General features: G+C 36.8%; 1 protein-coding gene across 2 annotated transcripts in view; it reads right to left on the bottom strand.

The window, feature by feature from the left end:
• Window positions 1–23359, bottom strand: part of Efr3a (EFR3 homolog A) — an 84002-nt gene that overhangs the window by 41157 nt on the left and 19486 nt on the right. Inside the window, exons 2-4 of one of the 2 annotated variants that reach the window (XM_069991419.1) lie at window positions 4916–4992; window positions 1257–1384; window positions 291–441 (exon numbers count right to left, since the gene is read on the bottom strand). In XM_069991419.1, coding sequence (XP_069847520.1) covers window positions 291–441; window positions 1257–1384; window positions 4916–4992 — 356 coding nt within the window. Of the gene's footprint in view, window positions 1–290; window positions 442–1256; window positions 1385–4846; window positions 4993–23359 lie in introns of both variants that reach the window. The other variant, XM_069991420.1, reaches the window with a different exon arrangement.

The raw sequence follows: 23359 nt of genomic DNA, 5'->3' as shown, positions 1-23359 counted from the left end.
CCCCATGCTCTCCAGCTATGGAGCTATTTCCCATAAACTTTCCTGACCTAACTGTAAAAGAAATAGATAAGTCTTAAGGAACTATCGTTCAGGAAATTAAGTTTATCTTATCATCTACTATATCTGGAAATACCCAGTATTTCCCACTAAAATAAAGGGACAAAATCATATAGTTTTTGTATGATGATTTTACTTATATACTTTTCTAACAAGCTACACCTGCCAGTAATTATAATTAATTCTACATACGCGAGTTAAACTTGAAATTAGGAGAGAACAGTTTTGCTCACAGAATTTGTTCCAAGAACTTGAAGCTTTGGTTCCCCTGATTCCAGTAGCTTTGCTACCATATGAAGAAAGCTTTCTACAAATGGCTTGATGCTTTGAGAGTGGCAGGCCATAAGAAGTTGGTCCAAAGCCTCCATAGCAATTAAAACATACCTAAATGCAAGAGAAAAGTAATGTCAATTCGTTTCTAGATCTCAACTCTCTAAGTGATTTTTAAAATTAGATTACAAGGAAATATTTAACAAAGTCTTCAGTCTTTAAATTAAAATTCAGTTTTTAGATAATTTTCCTTTAATAACCACTTATAAAAACCACCTTTGCCAGAACCTACCGACATGTTCTAAATGGTAACAGCATAAAAGCCAGAAGCTAATGCATCACCTGGAAGTGGATTACCCCAAGAAACTAGGTAATTAAATGACAACACAGGCAATAGTTAAAATTCGAGTGGCAAGGTCACTCTTGTTCAAGAGCACTGAGGATGGATCAGGCTGGTTAGGTCTCTATTTAAAGGCAAAAGTATATTTAATTCAATTCCAAATTAGTGTGCTCATATCCACTGGACCTCGATAGCAAAGCCAAACAAAGTTATTTTTTACTCCAAGAGGTCAAACTGAAACTGTGTCAAGAATCACTTAGTTAACAGGATAGTTCTGTCTGCTTCAATTTATAGGTTGATTTGTAAATTATAGTATCACACATTAAGAAAGTCAATTCTCAATGAATTATCATCAGAGGAGTTCAAAACTTAATGGATGCTAAAGCTAAAGGTAACTGATAACTTGAGTATATACCTCAAATCTAAAAAAACATGAGCTGTAAAATCTATTTTACACATTTCTTTGTATATTATTGCAATATTTTATCCTATTATTGCAATGTTTTATGCCTGACTAAATGGCAAGGTAATTTAGAATAAGATGACTAAGACTAGGAAGATAGACATGAGTAGCAATTAGCTTCCTTACCCAGAACGATGTCTGACAACATCCCTGCTCAGCCTTTCTGCTAGATAGGCACCTATGCGATCCAGCTTCTCTGGAGCAGACACAGCATAAAAGGTCAATTTCTCCATATCAGCTTTAACGAGCCCATCCTATAAACAATGACAGAATAAAAAGGTCATATATATTTCTATGCTTCAATTATTTGGTTATCCTTTGCTGTCTCTATTGCTTTGGATTAGGTTTGTTTTTGTTAGACAGGGTCTGGCAATATAGCCCATTTTGAACTCATCATCCACCTGGCTTTAGCCTCCTGGGGTTTTTGGACTGTTTGGTTTGGGGGTGGGTCTTTGTTTTAAGTGCTGCTTGCTTCATATTTCTCCTTTTGGTTTGATTTTAAGTATAACCTCCTTACTGCTACTAATAACCATTCTAGATTATATGCAATTTTCAAAAAGTTAAATAACTCAGTAAGGAAACCACTGAAATGGTACTTCATAAACAATGAATGGATTCTAACATTTTCCTTTCTAGAGAAATAGCTCAACTAACAGTAGTATATAGGTAATGAAATGAATTTTAGTGAAAAGATTACAGACAAATTTGTTTCAATTTAAAATTCTTAAATGTTTACTATACCTATAATCCTTCACTTATACCACAATAAACCTTTTACATACACAACATACTGCTGTTATGTAATGATTCAGAACTTGGTATCACTATAAAGTTTTGTTATAACTAATGAATAAAAAGTATCCAGAACTGTATTAATCTATGTTTAGTCTGTATTTTTTTAAGTTACATCAACAGGAGTTCCCAATATGGAATTATAAAACTGTTTGCTGTCTCCAACCTCTAAAGATACAATATTTGTCTAATTATTTCCCCCAACCTCATGTAACCATGTAATCATAATTACATAATCATAACCCTAAATACTTTGGTCAGGCAGAGCTACTTTACTAAATGCTGTTTAGGATTACTAGAGTAGGTGGGAAAGGGGGTTAGAAAAATATGTTACAAAACTAAAATTTCATGAACTTATGCTTTCAACCTCAATTGACCTGTTGGCATTCTCTGGTTAGTTTTCTGTTTCCCAAGTGGAGTTGCTCTCTGATATCTGGACCTATGACATTTTCCTTAAAGTTGCTACTTTACAATAAAATCAGAAGACTCCAACAATTTTGTGCATAACTTCTTTGACTTAGCCCACCTATCTGCCTTGAAAATCCTTTCCTGCTTCTCCCAGGTAACTCCTACTGGTAAGCTGCCAAGTCTCAGATTCCTCCAAATCACTTTCATTAACCCACTCCAAGCCTTCTGGTGAGGTTGCTTATAGGATGTTCTTTTAGCTGGTGTTTAGTGTTTATCTTCACTGCTAAATTTTATATTTATTTGTTGTTGTTGTTGTTGTTGGTTGTAGGGCTTGAACTCAAGGTGTGAGCACGGTCCCTGAGCTCTTTTGCTCAAGGCTAGTACTTCCAGTTTTCTGGCAGTTAATTGGAGATAAGATTCTCACAGACTTTCCTGCCTGGGGCTGGCTTTGAACAAGCCTCAGATCTCAGTTTTCTGAGTAGCTAGGATTACAGGCGTACGCCACCAGTGCCCAGCTCACTGTTTTATTTTATAATACTGTCTCTTCCTTCATTAAATAAATATTAATCAAATGCCAATTATGTGCCAGGCACCAGAGAAGTAACAGTTGGCAAAGAATTGTTATCAGCTGGGTCCTTATGAAAACTTCATGGGACAGCCCATTTATAACTTCCATCACTGGATGAGAAATCAGAAGGCTCTTTGAAGGGAGGGACTCTGCAGCTACACTACTGTCTGACATGTTTGAATACACTCCCAGATTTGTGGATGTGTTAATTAAAAATAAGAAATATAGCAACTAAGTAATAACTACATGTATGTACAGTTGACAATTTTCTTTTAGCTTCTTTTTCAGACAGCTATTGAAATGAACATTAGCTGAGCCCTTGACAAGATAATCATTTTGTAACCACTTCTATTTTATTAGCTCTCACACACGAGTACAAGTGAAAGTGATTGAAGATAATGCCTTGCTTGTCCTCCATATTCTGTTCTCTACCTCCTTCTTTAGTAACTATGTCCCGGACTTCTCAGGAAAACAATTATTTGAATATTCTGTCTTTTAACTAATACATTTGAAATTTCAAATAAGAAATCACGGTCAGCACCATTACCACCAAACACACTTTACCATTAGGTTTCAGGAACCTTCATTTGGAGTTTTAATAGATCAGCTTGCTCCTAACCTTGAATGTGTCTCTTACTTTCCCATACCTTTTCTTTCCCTTCCTTGCAGTAAAGGGATACTCTTCTGTACCTCTCCAGATGGCACATATCCTTTAATTCCTCTGAGAATGTTTCCTAGAGATTACTAAGCCACAGAGATACTGCCTTGCTTTAGAGATAACATTTTTACCACCTGATTCACTTTGCATGTTGCTTATTGATTTCACTCTGTGCCTTAGTGTTTAATAAGCTTTTGTTTTATGTCAGTTCCCTCAAGGCAGGCACAATATCTTAGGGTTTATTTATGCCACAAATTATCCAGGATATTGACAATCCCAATGGTATTTATACATAACTTCTCATATATAGATAAGTGTTTAAAAAGATTTGATATCAATTTCAAGTTAATGTTAACATTACTGAAAGGTTTTGCATGCTTTTTAAAATACAGCAATTTCTAGGAGTCAAACACATGTAACAATTTGTGTTCATATTCATTTAATGGAAGACTACTGGCATTTAGAAAGTTTAGGGCAGTGTCAAGCAAAAACATACAAGCCCAGCTACTTTGAAACCAGTAATCTTGTATTACTTCAATATTCTTTATAAAAAATTAAAATAAGGGCTGGGAAGGTGGCTCGGTGGTAGAGCACTTGCCTTGCATGCATGAAGCCCTGGGTTCGATTCCTCAGCACCACATAAGCAAAAAGAAAAAAGCCAGAAGTGGCACTGTGGCTCAAGTGGTAGAGTGCTAGCCTTGAGCTGAAGAGCTGAGGGACAGCGCCCAGGCCCAGAGTTCAGGCCCCACGACCGGACCCAAAAAAAAAAAAAAAAAAAAAAAAAATTAAAATAATATTTAAGTAAAAAATATTTCAAGCACCATCTACAACAGTCCTCCATTTCCTTTATTATCTAAACACTGTGTAGCAAATGCCTACTTGTTCTTTGGCTCCTTCATTTTCTTAAGGTCTTTCTTAAAAGTACAAGTCATTGTGCTTCAATCTATCAAGCAACATCTTGTACTTCATGTATCTATTACAACAATATTGTATAGCAAAGGGTGGGAGTAGAAAGCTGTATTTTTGTTCACAATTGTATCCTGAGCACTTAGTGTAAATTGTCTAGTACTAACTCTTAAGTTTTTGATTAGTGTTACTTAAATTAAGTCCTATCTAGCCTACAGAAGAACAAAGTACTGAATCTTTCATTCCAGATTTGTGCTGAACCTGATAAAAGATCTGAAAACTAGACAAGCAAGCAAGGATCCCTTAAGAATTACAGAAGTATAAAAGTAGTAGTGTACATGAGGAGACATAGGGATAAAAGTAGAGAAATGAAATTAGGGAAACCTTAGGGAGGTCAGCAGGGGGCAGAATGGGTCAGCAAAGAGAAGGATCAGTAGATGTAGATCAAATTACTTTTGGGTCTTCAGGGAATATGTTGTCCACCAGGCGTTTGTAGCGAGGACGCAAAGCAGAGCAGCAGCAACATACTCCTGTTTTAAGAAAACAAAAGACAAAAAATAGAAGGGATAGAGATTAATACTCTAAACCAACATAGAAATACTAAGAAGGCATTTTCAGAGAAAATATTCAAACTACTATAAACAGAAAAGGCACATAAATTCAATAAATGGTTACGAAAGGATAAATTTCATCTCTCCCCCAAAACCAGCATCAGCTAAGATTTTACATTAACACACATATATATTTATCTCCTCTGTCCTCACCTAACTTTCCCAACAAACTCCAATCTAATATGCATATCCCAAACTACCTCACCCTAATCATATGGTCTCCTATAATGCTAACAAGTCAGGTATTTTCCAACTCTCACTTGCCTAGAAAAATCCAGGTATTAGACTGTCATCTCCTTCATTTTTTTAAAATTATATTTTATTGTAAAGAAGCTGTACAGAGGGGTTACAGTTACATGAGTAAAGCACATTTCTTCTTGAACATTGTTACCTACTCCATTGTTGTTCTAACACTACCCCTTCCCTCTCTCCACTCCCTCCCCCAAGTTATAAAGTTCATTTCTGCCCTAGTGTCTTGTATCGTTGTTGCAACAGGTCATCCTTTGTTCTTCTTTCATCATTTTGTTATTTTCCTTCCCTGTTCCGAATCAGATAAATGTATATACAAGTACCAGAATCAACAACAGAGATTGCCAATGATAAACCAATGAAAAAGAAAAATGAAGTAAAATAAGAAAGAACTAAGATACAGTACATTGGTAACATCAAGGTTGACAACTGGGGGAAAAAAAAGGTTGATAACTCCATATCTTGGAGTTCATTTCAATTAGCATCATTGTGTATGGTCAGATGTACATAGCTCTTAAGCTATTATGATTCTCTGCCAGGACTATCCTAGGCATATACTAATTGTTATAAATGAGGGAAACCATAGAGCCTATGTTTCTTTGGGTATGGCTTACTTCAATTAATATGATTTTTTCCAAGTCTTTCCATTTCCTCATGAAAGAGGTGAAGGATAAAATTCTATTGTGCATGTATACCACATTTTCTTGATCCATTCATCTACTGAGGGGTATATGGATTGGTTCTATATATTAGCTATCGTAAATAATGCACTGTAATGAACATAGTTGTGCTGGTGCTTTAGTGTGACCTAGCTTGAGGACATTTAGATAGATGCCCAGAAGTGGGATTGCTGGGTCAAAGGGGAGTTTAGTCTTTTGAGAAACCTCCATATTGCCTTCCAGAGTGGTTGAAGCCTCACCATCCTTACCTTTCTCTAATTTGTTCTTCCTGCAGTGCTTATCATTCTGCATATTGAAGTGTTTATTGATTACCTAAGGTCTCCCCTCGCAAGGACACAAGCTCAGATGACAGATGCTGCTTAGCTCACAGGTTAATCTTAATCAATTGTGGAAGCACCTGTGCTGTATTAGGAACCCAAGTATTTGTTGAACTATTGTGTGCATGTATGAATGAACGTATTTGTGTTCAATCAGCTTCAGCAATGCCTTCACTGATGTTCTTTCCTTTTTTTTTTTTTTGCTAGTCTTGGGCTTGAACTCAGGGCCTGGATACTGTTCCTGAGCCTCTTTGTGCTCAAGGTTAGCACTCTGCTGCTTAAGCCACAGCACCACTTCTGGGCTTTTTCTGAGTAGTTAATTGGAGGTAAGAGTCTCATAGACTTTCCTGCCTGAGCTGGCTTCGAACTGTGATCCTTAGATCTCAGCCTTCTGAGTACCTAGGATTACAGGCATGAGCCACCAGTGGTGGACATCTTTCTGTTTTTATAACCTAGTTCACTTACCCCTAACTTCTTCCCAGAGCTCACTAACTGGTTCCCCAGACAAACCCTGTGGATGGTTTTTAGTATTTCTCTAACATATTCAATAGTTCGTCAGTAACCTGATTATATACAAATGACCTGCTAGCTCAGATTATTCTTGTAAACATGTGACTGTTCTGTTGCTAGCCACTCTTTCTATGCCACAAACTTCTAATATGCCAAAACAGCTTAATTTTTAAATCAATGTATTATAGCCTGTGAAACATATCACAGAGAAAAATAATCTTAAAAGCTAAAATTAAAATGTAAATGAAGACTAAAAAAATTGCAACAAAGTATGAGTATTTGATAAAGTATATGTGTCTAACTTCCAAAATTTTGTATAAACAAGACCAATAAATAAACAAACAGGAATAAACAGAAAAAGGTGTGGCTACTTGACTCGGGCAAGGCACATCACACAAGAATGAGAGGGATCAGCCATTCTGTCCCACAAAACAGCAAGTTAGTAGGAATAGTAGTCTTGAGATATAACAAAATGGCTCCCATGGTTCATTAAATCGGAGTGCATATGTACAAGTATGCACCAAAACATGATATGAAAGATCACCTGAAACAGGAGTTAAGAAACTTGGTTATAGAAAGACCTCTGCCGTCTTATGAAATAACACTATACAAGAGACTATTTTATCCAGATCTCATGCTACTTATGAGGTGTGCATCATGTATTTATGCATTCATTTATCAACTATTGACTGAATGCTCGGAACAGATCAAAATGAGATTGAATGAAGATAAGCAATAGAGTGGAACCACTAAACTAGCGATGAAAGCAAGTCAAGAATCAAGATCTGTACATCATCTTTCCTGATCGAAAAGTACTGAAGACAGATTATTTAACATTTGCAACAACCAAAGGTTTATTATCATGCTAAAGAAATAACAATTTCAGCAAAACCAATCATGCAACATACTCAACAATAATGACTGGGTGAGAATGAGTGTCTAAAATAAAAATCTCTGGGAGTATTTTTATTTTTTGCAGGTTTGAACTCTAAGTTTCCAACTTGACAGGCAGGTGATAATTGCTGAGCCACATCTCCAGCCCTCAACATACATAGAAGAGTGTATAAAAGAATAGTATCTTTGCTTGAGGAACTTATAAAATGTTATAAAATAGTGAATAATTCAGGAATATGTACTAGTAATAAAAATTATATGCTAGTAATAAAAAGTTGCCTGGTTTCTAATAGGAAAAAAATACAAATTAGTATTCAGATCAACACCAAAATTCCTGAATTCATTTTAGACTCAAAAGCAAGGCACACTTGGATGCCAGTAGCTCATGCCTGTAATCCTAGCTACTCAGGAGGCTGAGTGAGATCTGAGGATCATGGTTTGAAGCCAGCCTGGGCAGGATGGTCCATTAGACACTTATCTTCAATAAACTAACAAAAAGCCAGATGTGGAGCTGTGGTTCAAGTGGCAAAGCACAAGAAACTCAGGGACAGTGCTCAGGCCTTGAGTTTAAGCCCTAGTATGGCCACAAAAAAAAAAAAAAAGGAATATATAGATAGGTGCAGGTTTCTTTACTTGGTAAGGTAGGGAATCACAACTAAATTAAGACAAATGAGCAAAAAATCTATGTCTACTATATCTAAGACAAAAATATGTCTGATACTATTACTAGACTAAATTAAAAGCAAACATGTAATGAGTAGTTATGCAAATGCTGAGGCATTGCAATGATGCCAAGCTTATAATCTGATAGGAAGATTAAGATGAATACTTGGTAGCACTAGTGGAAGGCCAAATATAGAAAATTCAAACTGTCATAGCAAAAAGGCTGGCAATGGGGCTAAAAAGTGAAGTCCTAATGCTTAAGATTTTCTGTCAATTTACAGTGAGAAGACTCTTAATAGTAAGCTATTAAGTTTGACATACACTGTCACTTTCTGTTATTATGTGTCACTTTCAGTTTAAGGGATCCTGAAGAGTAAATGTGAACCTTGGTGGCAAAAGAGGGGCTGTCTGAGAAGAAAGATTGGAGAGGGAAGGAGAAAATAGTGTGATAGTGTGCATATGAAGTACATCACATATAATGTATACCAAAATAGCAAATAAACACACACCACCACCACCACAAGAAACAAACAAAAAACCCTAAGGAAGAGGGATTAAGAAACAGTAATAGGAGGGATGAATTTGGTTAAAATACATTATAACAACTGAATAGAAAAAAAATGAATAGAAACATCACAATAAAACCCCTCTATACAAATAACTTATGCCAACAAAATGGTAACTATAAATTTAGAATGCAATAACCTCAGTTCCCAATTCTAAGAAGCCTAAGCCTCCCGTGGAGGAGGCAGATGAGCAAAAGACAAAGTGCCTCACAGGCTTCAAACCTATAAAGCATGTGCTCAGGAGTCAGACGATGAAGGAAAATCTCCAAGCCTTCATACCATCCAGCCAGGCTGGCAGCATTCTTTGTCTAACTACACCAAAGTCTCCTTATCGATCAAATAATGCCTTATTATTGAAAAGGATGAACTTGTGGGCTGGAAGGTGGCTCAGTGGTAGATTGCTTGCCTTGTATGCATGAAGCCCTGAGTTCAATTCCTCAGCACCACATAAGCAGAAAAAGCTGAAAGTGGCGCTATGGCTCAAGTGGCAGAGTGTTAGCCTTGAGGTGAAAAGCTGAGGGACAGCGCTCAGGCCCAAAGTTCAGGCCTCAGGACTGGAAAAAAAAAAAAAAAAGGATAAAATTGTATATTAAGTTTTCATTGAAGCCGGGTACCGGTGGCTCACACCTGTAATCCTAGCAACTCAGTAGGCTGAGATCTGAGAATCACGGTTCAAAGCCAGCCTGGGCACAAAAGTCTGTAAGACTCTTATCTCCAATAAATCACTAGAAAACCGGAAGTGGCACTGTGGCTCAAGCAGTAGAGCACTCGCCTTAAGCTGAAGAGCACAAGGACAGCGCCTAAGCACAGAGTTCAAGCCCCACGACCGACAAAAAAAAAAAAAGTTTTCATTGAGTAATCATTCAGAAATTGGGCAACCACTATTAGTAATGAAGTAAAAAATCAGTTTTACAATTAATTAAAACAAATGGAAAGCCCTTTAGATAGTATTTTCAAGTGTGGATGGGTTCATAATCATTTATAACTTCATAATAAATTATCAAAACTCAGGTAATTAAAATGCTAAGAAATCCCAAATAAATTACACTTACGGTTCACAGTATCTTCCAAGAATAGCACTAGGAGGGGTAACCACCATTTTCAGAATGCATGTATGGCACTACACATGTCTCCCGCATTTCTAGGCAAGTCTCCAAGATAGAAATAGGCTCAAAGAAGCCAATTTGCTCCATACCACATAACTGGTAAGGAACCACAATTCATACCCAGATTTGATGGCTGTAAAGCAATAGCCACACTAAATCCAAGCACCAGTAAACTCTATAGCTTTCTACCAATCATGACCAATAAATCTGACTTTAGCCATGTGCACCAAATAGATGAAGAATGGACTGCCATATACGAAAATGATCACAGTGAATTTCTCAAGAAGACTCCAAATAGAATGGAAACATTCTTCACCACTTATAATAAAAAGTAAAGGAAAAGCTAATCACTATAAAGACACATGAAATTAGGTTAAAATTACCAATTATTCAGATTTCTATAAATTGTATCAAAGACAATATAAAAATGACTGAGGCAATTATCATAAAAAATGGCACTTTTAAGTAAGACAGTACCATACTTATAAGCATCACAAAACCATATAGAAGCATTGGGACCTACTCAGACACAGGAGCGGGGTAGACTCTCTTGGTGAGGTATATTCATAAGGCTTTTCAAGGTCAGCTGCAGGTACTTGCATGTAATCCTTCATGTTGCGTGGCACTATTTTTGAGTAGATCTTCCTGCTTCTGGATCCTTTTACCTACTGTTCCGGAGTTGCCTAGTTCATTTTACTTCTAATTAATTAGCAGAGGGCACTGACGTAGGTAGGTTATCTAACTTCTTGCTGACATCAAATATAAAGCTATCAAGAACTTGATAATATCCCTATCAAATTCTGCTAACAAGGCCAATTAGCTTAAATAAGAGACTATTAAAGTACTTGTCTTGCTAGTAAAGTAGGTTTTCAGAGCTGAAAAAAGAAAACAAGCTACTTGTACATTTCCCCTTAAAGCCATCCCTACACCTCTTACCCCAGCTTCTGCCACTTTCCAGTAAACTCATTCAAGTACTAAAACCTCATTACATTTTCAACTTCTTCCAAAATTTTCTTCATCATAGGAAAATGGAGCTAAGCATATCATAAAAAGCCTTAAGAACTGGGAAGTCTAAGATGTGAATTCCTTTCAATTTAATTTTTACACACATAAAATAAGAGAACGTAAGCATTATCATTCCCCTCTAATAGCATGTGGAATTTAGCTACTTGTTACACCAGGAAGAATAACTAGAAAGATGGAAAACTTAAGCAGGTCAACTACACTTAAGGAAATGGAACTTGTTTCAAAGCTGGAGAGAGAAAACTATAGCCCCGAACACTACCATATAGAGTGCAGTTAGGGTCAGGGACAATCTGAAATCTGAGCCTTGTGAGTAAATAAGAATACCTTATAACCCACCTCTCATGGTTAACAAAACTAAAACAATGGAAAACGTGCCTGGAATGTCAACATTAGAAAAACTTATACTCTTTCATCAGTGAATTTTACACACTTCTAAAGTAACCATTTCTTCTCAAAGTCAAACCAAAAAAACGTCTTCTAACATCATTCTCAGGTGGATTTGACAATGTTTCCAAGCCCTCACCCAGGAATGAACCTATGAACTTGCCAGCTATTCCAAAATCCAAAAGCTGATCAGTCGCAGGAGAATGTGAGCAGCTGCACAGACAATGTCACGGCTGAAATAAAGGATGAATCAGCACAAGGGCCCACAGAGGTGCTGGGAGAATTTTGCAAAATAGAACCTATCAATATTTTGCGGGGATGGGCTACAAGGAAGTACTTACATCCCTGGAAACACTTGCTTTCCCTTGCAAATCTGGAAGCTTGGAAAGTAGGATACTTTATAAAGACCTTCCCAAAAAAAAGCATCTTTCACTTTCAGCCATGTTACTGGGTACTTGGAATAAAGATGTCCTCTAAAACGAACATGCAATACTTTGAACTCTACTTCAACACATTATGGAAGCTCTAACAACTTGAACTACGGTTGTTTCATGATCTCTAAAGAAGCAGAAAGTAAACAGTATCTATGCCACCTAAGTACTGACCTTACTATCTCATTGAATTCTTTGCCACTACATTCCACACTTTCAATGAAAATGTTTATGATTACTAAGTTTTGGTCCCTCAGTACTTCAATAATAGTCCCTAAACAACTTATTTACCTTATTTATATGAAGTATGTATCACCAGAACAAAAGTTCTGATTAACTTTCATCAATGCTTGGCATAGAGCAGATATGGACAAAAATGTTTCCTCACTAAAGGAAAGTTCACTGACCTATCAATGAATATAATGTCTGCTCATCCATATAGCCTATAAAATCGAATCAAATCATAATACATTAGTTACCAGGAAGTATGACATAAACACCAGAACAGTGTGATTCCACCAACAAACAGATGACAAGGTCAACTGAATCATTATTTAACAATTCCTATTTTATTTTTAGGCCGAGCAAAGGCCCACTCAAAAGTCAAGGAAAAAATGGGACAGACTGTTAGAAGATTTTAAAAATTCATCCCTTTCAGAGCTCTATCTGTGATGCCTTACTCACATTCCCTTCAAGGTTAAAATGAATTCAATTAAGTGTCAAAACAAGGTATCTGCATCATAGAGTCAAAGTCTTCCTTACACATACCTTTTGGAAGTAACAGAACACCATACAAACACACTATCAAATGGAAATTGTTCCTGTATTTTGACATAATATTGTACTACAGAAGTTTGAAAAGGTAACAGACACAGGTTTAAAGATTAAGTTTTAAGACATTTGAGCATTTAAGTGCAAGAGATATTTAATATCAAATGAGGCCCAGAAGCAGCTGCAATAGCTCAAGCAGAGAGAAAGCATGCAGCTCAGTGGCAGAGGTTCCACTGAGGGCAGGAAACTGGGATTACAGTGCCTTGGGCTCTCATCTACAAGGGTAGATGGTGCTACACACTACAACCAAATGGAACAATGACAGCACCCCAAGAAGGATGGCCAGAGAAAAGCCCAAATATTCTAGAGGCCCAGAGCTTTCAAAATACATGGAGAAGGCCATAAGGGAAGCATGGAAAAATTTCGGAGATCTATTAGATATGAGGGTCAAAGTAAGAGGAAAGAAAGTGAACCTTATCTTCAGGAACGTATTCCTTTTAAAAAGATTTTAATCCATTAGAGGAGTATTTTATTACGTGGTTGTTTCCACTTGTCACTCTATACCATCTTTCTTCCCATTCTCAATTTCACTACTTATTCTTTTTTTAATTCTAGACAATTAAATATGAGAAAGACAACAAAGCAAAAGTGAATTAAAGCTCCAATTTTGTCTACAATGCATTTTTTTCTCTTTTTTCTTGCAACGCAATTCTTTGCTCAACGGGCATAACAGCATATCTGACACACTTTCCCAACTATTATTTTGAGATACTACTGTATCTAAAAAGAAAATAGTTTTCATTTTCCCTCTAAAATCAACTAGTGATTGGTATATATTCCCCAACTGATTTTCCCCACTTCTGTGATTTTTAATAACAAAGTATTAGCTACAACTCTATTTAAAAGAACTTACAGACTAAATTATGTTACAAATTTATATCATACTACCATATCTATCTAAAATAAAAATAAATAATACTCAGCAGAGTTTCCCAATGGCAAAGGCGAAAAAAGAATAATCATGGCTTTCAGAAAGTATCATTTGGAAAAAGCCTCATTTGAAAAGCTACTGGAATCATCATTTAGAAAAAAGTTAATGCAAGTACTAAAATCAGAAAATATAATCCCTATTCATTTCATTTGATGCTAGCTTAGTCTGCAAACAAGAAGTGGCCTGATGCGTGACACAGAGACTAGAGCTACATTCGGGGAAGAAAAACATTCCCACATCTGCGCTGAAGGACACAGCACGTATCTCATCCCTATTTCCAGGACCATGTCACAGGACCCTGAAATGCCACAGACTATCTTCAAATGAGCCATGGCAAGGGGAGCATAGCACTCCTGTGTCCTCATCTCCAGAGGTAAGTGCCTAGATGAGGCCGAACTGAAAATTAAAATAGTATTGATTCCACTTATTACTACATGAAATACAAATGTCCTTTAAGAAAATGTCAGTAGGACTGCTGTAATACAAGAATTAGTATTTTCTTCATGTGCAAGTGTTAGTTATACAGTATGTAAGCCAAGATTTTTCTCTCTAAATAATCATACTGACGTCTACTTTGCAGAATTTATTTCAGATGGAGTGGGGCAATTATGTAAGTACATAATCTAAGATAAAGGTTAGAAACTATTATTTAAAGGATGGAAAATAAAGAAAAAGCAGATGGCTACATCAATTTTTATAATGGAACTAAGAAACTAAACATTAATGTATTTTGGCATAAAAATATTAATAGCAATAGATTAAAACAAAAAAATCCCTTTCAAAGAAAATTTAATGTCCAGATAGGGTAAGTTGAAAAGGTCATTAAACAGTTTCCATCTCTGGAGTGCACTTCAAACAATTAATACCTTTGGAGCTTTCTATTCAAGTTAACTTTTAATTAATCAGAATAAGTCTTGTAAGTAGGCAAAAAAAAAAAAGAGAAACCCAAAGAGATAACAATTTTTCACTTTAAAAATTAAAGTATGAATACAAAGACTGAATCTTTTTCTTTCTTTTGAAACAATACAAAAGAAATTGAACTCACTACATTCCCTGTAGTTAGCCTGATAACAAGTGGATTATTTCCTATAGGGGCTATTAAACCCCTAAGAAAATTTGTGTGGAACATGCAAATATTGTTAAGAGTTTTATTTTTATTTTTATTTATTTATTTTTTGGGGGTCCAGTCGTGGGGCCTGAACTCTGGGCCTGGGCGCTGTCCCTCAGCTCTTCAGCTCAAGGCTAGCACTCTACCACTTGAGCCACAGCGCCACTTCTGACTTTTTTCTTTTTGCTTATGTGGTGCTGAGGAATCGAACCCAGGGCCTCATGCATGCAAGGCAGGCGCTCTACCACTGAGCCACCTTCCCAGCCCCTTATTTTTATTTTTTTAATATGGATGCTTGGACAGGACCGAATGGTTTGGGAATTTTCACCCATTTGAATACCATTTGCGAAAGCACAATAGTTTCTGCATAACACCAAAGGTTCCAAAATTACGACACTAAAACAAATATATATAAAACAAATATTCTCATCAAAAATGAAGACGTTAGTAGTGCAACTTGTTAGAGGAGACTCAAAAGTAAGAGTCTACAAAATGCTCCCTTTAAATTCAAAATATGGTAAATCCTTAACATTAATTCAACAAGTAGAGTTGGGCCCCTACTGAAGAGAATGAAGGAAACTTACAAATGACCAATTTTTTGAGTGTTAAGCTTCAAAGTCCCAAAGTATTTACATCTGGCCTGTTGGGAGGGACTGAAGAGTTACTAATAATGATGTGAGAGCCAAGGGCACCAACTATGGCATCCTACACAAAGCAAAATTCAGGATTAGGTCTTGCATGTTTCTATACTCATCTAATAACGTAAAATTTTTAGTTACAGCTAAAAAAATAAGGGAAACAACAATTCAGCCAGGGCAGAGGAAACCTTAAAAAAAAAAAAAAGAAAGAAAGAAAAAAAAAAAAAAACAAGCTAGAGGAAATTAGAAACTCCAGCTAATCCAGATGGCAGTGGCTCACACCTTAACGTGTGCTACTCAAGAGATTGAGATATGAGGACCATGACTTGAAGCCAGCCAAGGTAGAAATGTCTGAGAGGCTTATCTCCAATTAACCAGCAAAAGACTGGAAGGAGAGCTGTGGCTTAAGTGGCAGAGTGCCAACCTTCAGTTAAAAAGCTAAGGGTCAAGCCGGGCGCTAGTGGCTCATGCCTGCAATCCTAGCTACTCAGAAGGCTGAGATCTGAGGATCCTGGTTCAAAGCCAGCCCGGGCAGGAAAGTCCATGAAACTCTTACCTCCAATAAACCACCAGAAAACCAGAAGTGGCGCCGTTGCTCAAATGGTAGAGCGCTAGCCTTGAGCTGAAGAGCTGAGAGACAGCGTGAAGAGCTGAGGGACAGCGCTTAGGCCCAGAGTTCAAGCCCCACAACCGACCAAAAAATAAAAAAAAGCTAAAGGTCAGTACCTCAAGCGGTGAATTCAAGCCCAAATGCCAGCAGAGAAAGAGACAGAGACAAGGACAGAGAGAAACACAAACACACAGAACATTCAGTATGTGACATTTTCTAACTGTTGTCCTTCAGGTATTTGAGTTATTGTATTTATGCAAATGAGGAGCCATTTTAAAAGTTATGACACAGACTACAACTATAAGCTCATCTTACATACTACAAAAAGTGAATTATATAAAAAGCACTGCAGAGGATACCCAATGAGGGATGGAAATGAAAAATGCTGTGATATTAAGAACCTATTTCCTTGGAGATGCTATCATGATAATCTATTACCAGAAACAATGTGCTGGAACTCACTCACTCTTCCTGCTTCTGTGTAATAAACATAGAGTCTGGACCCCTTTCTCTGCAAGTAACCACTATAGAGTTCACGGTAGTCTAAATCAGTGTGCTTCCTTGCAAAATTCTGGGTGTTTACTGTGCTAACTGGAACATCCCTTACTTACACGTGTGAAATGTTTGGACTGGGGTAAGGGACATAGTAGAAAGCTTGACAGTGTACACATTTACAATTCTGTTAGAAAGCTGATATTCAGGGCTTGTATATGACTAACTTTAATATGTATAATTCTATAGCTCAAACTCAGGAGGGGACAAGGGTAGAAAAGCCACTCTTGAAACCTAAACAAATACATGTGCCTCAGTAAATACATCATTGGTTAAAATGCTTATAAACAATCTCTTTAACTTTTTTAACAAGCATTTAGTGAAGTCTACAATCCCCTGAGGACACTCCTTGGCCTTATGGCTCCTTTAGGAGTTCATAATCTGGTAGGGAGAAATCACATGCAGAGGCAGTACTTCTACAATAACAGATGTAACAAGCAGGTTGCTGTGAGACAAGAGTAGTAGAGAATTAGAGACTACTGGGAGGGTGGGCATTTAGGATGATCAGAAGAAGAGAAGTGTAAAAGAAGACAGCTGAAGAAACAAACCAAATTATAAAAGGACAGAAAGAGTTGTGGCTTTTTTTTCAGATCATGTACTGTCTACATAGATAAAAAATATAGAACCTTAAAAATGTGCCAGAAATGAAAAATCAGCAGAAAGAGAACTCAAGAGCATTTTAAAATTCAAGAAACATGACAATTTGGCTTTATAGTAGTACAATTTTAAATGTCAAGTTGAAATACTTTGGCTAAAAATACAACAGTAGCAATTTCAAAATACCTACACTGGAAAATCCCTGTCCTGCAGCCTCTATAGCTGATGTAGAAAAAAAAGAAACTCATCATACAGTCTTTAGGATTATAGCTTCTTATTAAAAGAGATGAGTATGTGTAGCCCTTATAAGAACTTACTAATATATTATTCCTTTAATCAGCTTTTAGTAAGATAAGTCTTCTACCTAAAATACAAAATTTACAGTTATATTTTATAACTATGTCAATGTGGAAGGATAATTTATCAGTAAACAAAAGAATAACAACAGCAAAAAGAAAATCCTACTACATACATACCTAAAAGGTGGGGGGAATCTTAAAAAGTCTGCAGAAACCTTATCCTTCATTTGGCTTTGAAGCTGAACCTATGACAAATGCAGAGAATTCTTCCAACAAGACCCAGGCTGTGCACTGGCCTTATTTTAATAACAAGAGTAGCAGAATTTCCACAGGGGGAAACTCTTCAAAGATAGACATTCAAGGAAGATTTTTAACTATTTCATGACTAGCCAATAACTCAAAATAGATTTATGAAATACTACAAGCAAGAATTAAGATTTATGTGTCCTAGCTGGGTGCCAGTGACACTCAGGAGGCTGAGATCTGAGTGCCATGGTTAAAAGCCAGCCCAGGCAGAAAAGTCCAGAAGACTCTTACCTCCAATTAACCACAAAAAGCAGGAAGTGGAGCTGTGGCTCAAGTGGCAGAGCTCTAGCCTTGAGCACAAAAGCTCAAGAGACAACACTCAGGCCTAGAGTTGAAGCCCCAGGATTGGCAAAAAAAGAAAAAATGAAGACTATGTGTCTAAGAAGTTCCAAACGGGAAGTAGTACTGTGGCTCAAGTGGTAGAGCACTAGCCTTGAGCTGAAAAGCTGAGAGACAGTGCCCAGGCGCAGAGTTCAAGCCCTACTACCAGAAAAAAAAAAGTTCTAAATGTTGAAGAATGATAAAATTTAAAATTTGTAATGGCCACCAGGCTCCAGTGGCTCATGCCTGTAATCCTAGCTACTCAAGAGGCTGAGATCTGAGGATCGTGGTTCAAAGCCAGCCCCGGCACGAAAGTCTGTGAGACTCTTATCTCCAACAAAAAATTCAGAAAAACCGGAAGTGGCACTGTGGCTGAAGTCGTAGAATGCTAGCCTTGAGCTGAAGAGCTGAGGGACAGTGCCCAGGCCCAGAGTTCAGGCCCCATGACCAACAAAAAAAAAAAAATTCTAGTCGCCAAATTTCATTTTAGGATAATGGCTGCAGCTTTTCATCCATAGCTTTTATCTTTTATCTATAACTGTAGCTACTCAGAAGGCTGAGATCTGAGGATGGAGGTTCAGACAGTTTCAACATAAAGAGCTCAGACTATCTTTAACGAGCAAAATGTCAGACTAGAGATGTGGTTCAAATGGTAGAATACCAGCTAGAAATGAAAAAGCTAGCGATGAACTCCAATTTCCTGTTGACATCCCTGAAAATCTGAAATTACAAGTGAGTACTACCACACAGTGCTTGCATTTGTTCTTTAACTCGTCCCCCACAGCGTCATAAGAATAGAGCTATATTATCCTTTAGTAGGTTTACTTTCCTTGTGTGTAAGGAATGAGCAAATGGTAAGCCATTAATAATGACATAAATGATCAATCATATATGGCTTATTAAACGCAGTCTTGTTTGTAAGAGAATGGATTGACAAAAAAATCCTTTTTCATCTGACTCAGAATTTGTAACAGTTTATAACAAGTACTAACACGCTAAGTTTGTTGCTCATGTTTACATTTTTACCTAACATCATACATACTAATATCAAGTAATCACTAAGCATTAGTATTTAATTTTCATACAGTACGTGTGTTTCAATGTAGGCAGGTTGTGAAAATACTGTCAATAGTTCTCAAGCTTGGGAGACAGGAAAGATATCTTTTCTAGTTACTGCCCACAAAGCTCTGAATTTTGTTCTTCCGTCTTAACACTTCCAAGCTTGGACACAGAGTACTCAAGCAATATTCTCAACATCACGTTACTAAAAACGGCACTGGCAAACTCACACACATGAAGACTAGAGGAGCTTCTGTTCCTTCACCACCACCCAGCCTCAATGGATCATTATTCCTTAAACAGGCTGACCTTGATTACCAACTGAAGATGGGCAAAGCTTGGCTCTTCTCTGCCACCACAGACACCACCATCTGTTTAAATAATATACTTATCTATTTCTTCCAGAGCTCAATAAATTCCTCAAGGGCAGGACTATGGATTTTTGAGAGACTTGAGAAGGAAAGGTTTTGTAAGGATCTAGAAATAGCTATACTTCGGTACATTTTTCCTTTATGTGAAAGAATGCAACCCTGGAAATGTGGATTCCTCATTGATATATCAGACTTAGTCGTTTTTTTAGCTTCTATCTGTTAAAGTCAAAAGAGACTAAACTTCTAGGACTATTTAACTCTCAAACTTAAAATGCATTAAGTTTAATGTGCAATGCTTATGTGCATCTGATCATATGATATTTACCAAAATTGAACTTTAGGAAATGGAAACAAAAGGTTTTTTTCCTTTGTTGTTGTTTTTCTTTTCATTTCTTTTTTGTCTTATTTGTTCATTTATGTGTCTTTGAAAGGGCAATGGGGCATAGAAATGGAGGGACAAAGGATAAACAAATGCAGCAATGGTACTCACTAAGATACTATGTTGAAAATGAACTACACAACTTGTGGGTAGGAATGGGATGGAAAAACTAGGATAGAAAGAGAGAAGGGGTGACACTGTCCAAAATGAAATGTACTCTTAGCTGGGTGCCAATAGCTCACACCTGTAATCCCAGCTATTCAGGAGGCTGAGATCTGAGGATCGCGGTTCAAAGCCAGTCAGAGCAGGAAAAAAAAATTAACTACCAGAAAAATGTAAGTGGAGCTGTAGCTCAAACTGGTAGAGCACTAACCTTAAGTGAAAGATCTCAGGGACAGTGTCCTGGCCCTGTCTGTTCAAAACCTATGAACAAAAAAAATAAAGGAAATGGACTCTTTACCTGACTTATAAAACTGTAACCCTTCTGTATCTCACTTTTATCATAACAATAAAAATAGTTAAATAAAAATGCATGTTTAAAGTTAATAGAATAAAATTTTAGTCACATCATTTAATCTATAAAGTAAAATTTGGCAGTTAGTAGATAATATCCTGAAATAGTATTTGGCATGACATGTATCATTCACCTTCATTTTGCATCATTACTGTAGAACAAAGCCTAAGATTATGCTTTCAATGATAACATATTTTCTTTCTGGAATGTTATTTTAATGTGATTATGCTTAAACTGTGCTACTTTTGATACACAAAACAGCAATCTGCTAGCCACTGATCTTATATATATTTATGTTTGTCTATATATCATACATATTTAAAGAAATAAAGAGGAATGGCCTCAAAGTCAACACTATTACATGACTAAAGTTATTTAGCAACGCGATTTTATGTTGCATTGATTCTAAGAATAATAAACTAAGCATTTGAAACATCCATCAGTACTATTTTAGTAACTGAATGACTCTTTTTTTGGGGGGGGGAGGGGTTTGGTCGTGGGGCCTGAACTCTGGGCCTGGGCGCTGTCCCTCAGCTCTTCAGCTCAAGGCTAATGTTCTACCACTTGAGCCACAGCGCCACTTCAGGCTTTTTTCTTTTTGCTTCTGTGGTGCTGAGGAATCGAACCCAGGGCCTCATGCGTGCAAGGCAAGTGCTCTACCACTGAGCCACCTTCCCAGCCCTGAATGATTCTTAACTCCAAAAAATATGGAGCTAATACTGTTCATTCTACCACTTTCCTTTCCAATCTTAATTAGTGCCTAATCATATAAGCAAACTAATAATTATGTGTGTCTCTTAGATTTTATGTGTTTTATTAATTGACACTGGCTTTATTGAAAGTGTAATTAACATTTTTGCATTTATTATAAAACTCATAAGCAATTAAAATTACTCAGTCATGGTGAATAAATAGTCAAGTGTATTCACTACTGTATACATTGAATGAGTATATTTATAACAACCTTATAACCATGAGCTGGGAAGGTGGCTCAGTGATAGAGTGCATGCTTTGCATGCATGAGGCCCTGGGTTCTATTCCTCAGGACCATATAAGCAGAAAAAGCCAGAAGTAGTGCTGTGGCTCAAGTGGTAGAGCGCTAGCCTTGAGCTGAAGAACTGAGGGTCAGTGCCTAGGCCCAGAGTTCAGGCCCCATGACAAGCATAAAGCAAAACAAAACAAAACAACCTTATATCCAAGTAATGCTATTGATTTTCATGTACCTATGTAGGTGCCATATAATTGCTGTCCAGTTTTATACCTTAGCAAAATTTGAGGAGTGGAGGAATTTTTTTAAATTACTTATTATCTTCTGATATAGTAGGCAAAGTAATCCTTTCCTTCATTTTTTTTGGAAGGAGAGTGGCAGGTAAGGATTGAACACAGGCCTATGAGCATTTGCTCTACCAATGAGCTACATCAACAGGCCAAATTACTGGTTCTTGAAAACTTCCCCATAAGCAGGCATATTCATATCATTGTTATACTTTAAGATTTAATGTCCTCTGAAGATAAAAATCTAAATATTTCTATGAAATCATTATTTTCAAAGACTCTAGATCTTCTTTATAATACTGACCAGAAACTGGGGAGAGGAATAAGTCATTATCCCCTTGCAAGACCTAAATTGATAGCTTAGATTAATTCAACGGCAATTCTGTAGTACTTGAGGGTTGCTTTAAGAATGAACAACTTCCACATGCAAGTAACTATAGATGAACTGTTGTTTACTCCAAAGCTATCAAACATTTTATAATTGCCATAACATTCTTCAGCTTTTTAGTTAAGAAAATGCTGAGGGTAGAATGTTTCACATAGTAAATGCTAAAATAACCAGTATTACTTAGATATGATAGTTTAAGCATCCATAACCTGAAAATTTGAAGTCTGGAGCTTTCTGAGTAGCAATATCATGTTCAACATGTTCAGATTTTGAGCATTTCTGATTTCAGATGATGAGGTCTGGCAATGTCAATTGGAAAAGTTTATACAAACATTTCAAAATCTAAAAACTCTGAAACTTGAAACATCTGGTCCAAATAATTTTTTTTTGTTGTTTGTTCTTTTTTTTTTTTTTTTTGGGTCCGGTTATGGAGCCTGAACTCTGGGCCTGGGCGCTGTTCCCTCAGCTCTTCAGCTCAAGGCTAGCGCTCTACCACTTGAGCCACACTGCCACTTCCGGCTTTTTTCTTTTTGCTTATGTGGTGCTGAGGAATCGAACCCAGGGCCTCAGGCATGCAAGGCAAGCGCTCTACCACTGAGCCACCTTCCCAGCCCTGGTCCAAATAATTTTAATTAAGTACTTTACTTACATACCACATGCATACTCCAGGAGATTCTGAACTGGGATATGTATATTATGATGATCCTCAAAACATGGTTCACCAGTGTTTAAGAGCTGATAGAAAATTTTATTGCAGTGAAATTTTTCTTCCTGATCTTCTCTTTTTACTCTAGGCCCTAATTGCCTTACCCCAAGTGAACAAGCATTCAATTGATAAGCATCCTAACGAACTGGTCACCTTCTCTTTTTTTCTTCGTCTTTCCAAAATTAATTGTATTCTTTCTTGCATTTCAATTATCTAAATTTGATCCACAAGCTGTATCATATAACTTATTTTTATTAAGAATAGAAGTAGTCAACTAGTGACAATTTCCTTACTCCTTCCAACAGAATCAATACCAGTTGCTGTCAAGACTGAAACTGAATACAAACAAGCAAAAACAAATAGGAATTATGTACAAAGTACTATGCAAAGTAATAAGAGAGGTACAAAACTAATAGAACAGACCATTTTCTCATATCTGGAAAAAGTACTTTTAATGAGCTGAACTGATTAGGAAAAGTTTTTTTCACTTTAAAGAGCTCAGCTTTTAGCTAGATTTTAAAGAACAGAAATGGAAAGAACAGGGTATTCCAAAAAGGCTGAAGAAAAAAGAAAAC

The sequence above is a fragment of the Dipodomys merriami genome, unplaced genomic scaffold, assembly GCF_024711535.1.
Source record: "Dipodomys merriami isolate MVZ:Mamm:240054 unplaced genomic scaffold, mDipMer1.0.p SCAF_4, whole genome shotgun sequence".
Classification (NCBI taxonomy): Eukaryota; Metazoa; Chordata; class Mammalia; order Rodentia; family Heteromyidae; genus Dipodomys; species Dipodomys merriami.
Note: the sequence above shows the minus strand (reverse complement) of the source record. Positions and strands in the feature narration are given on the sequence as shown.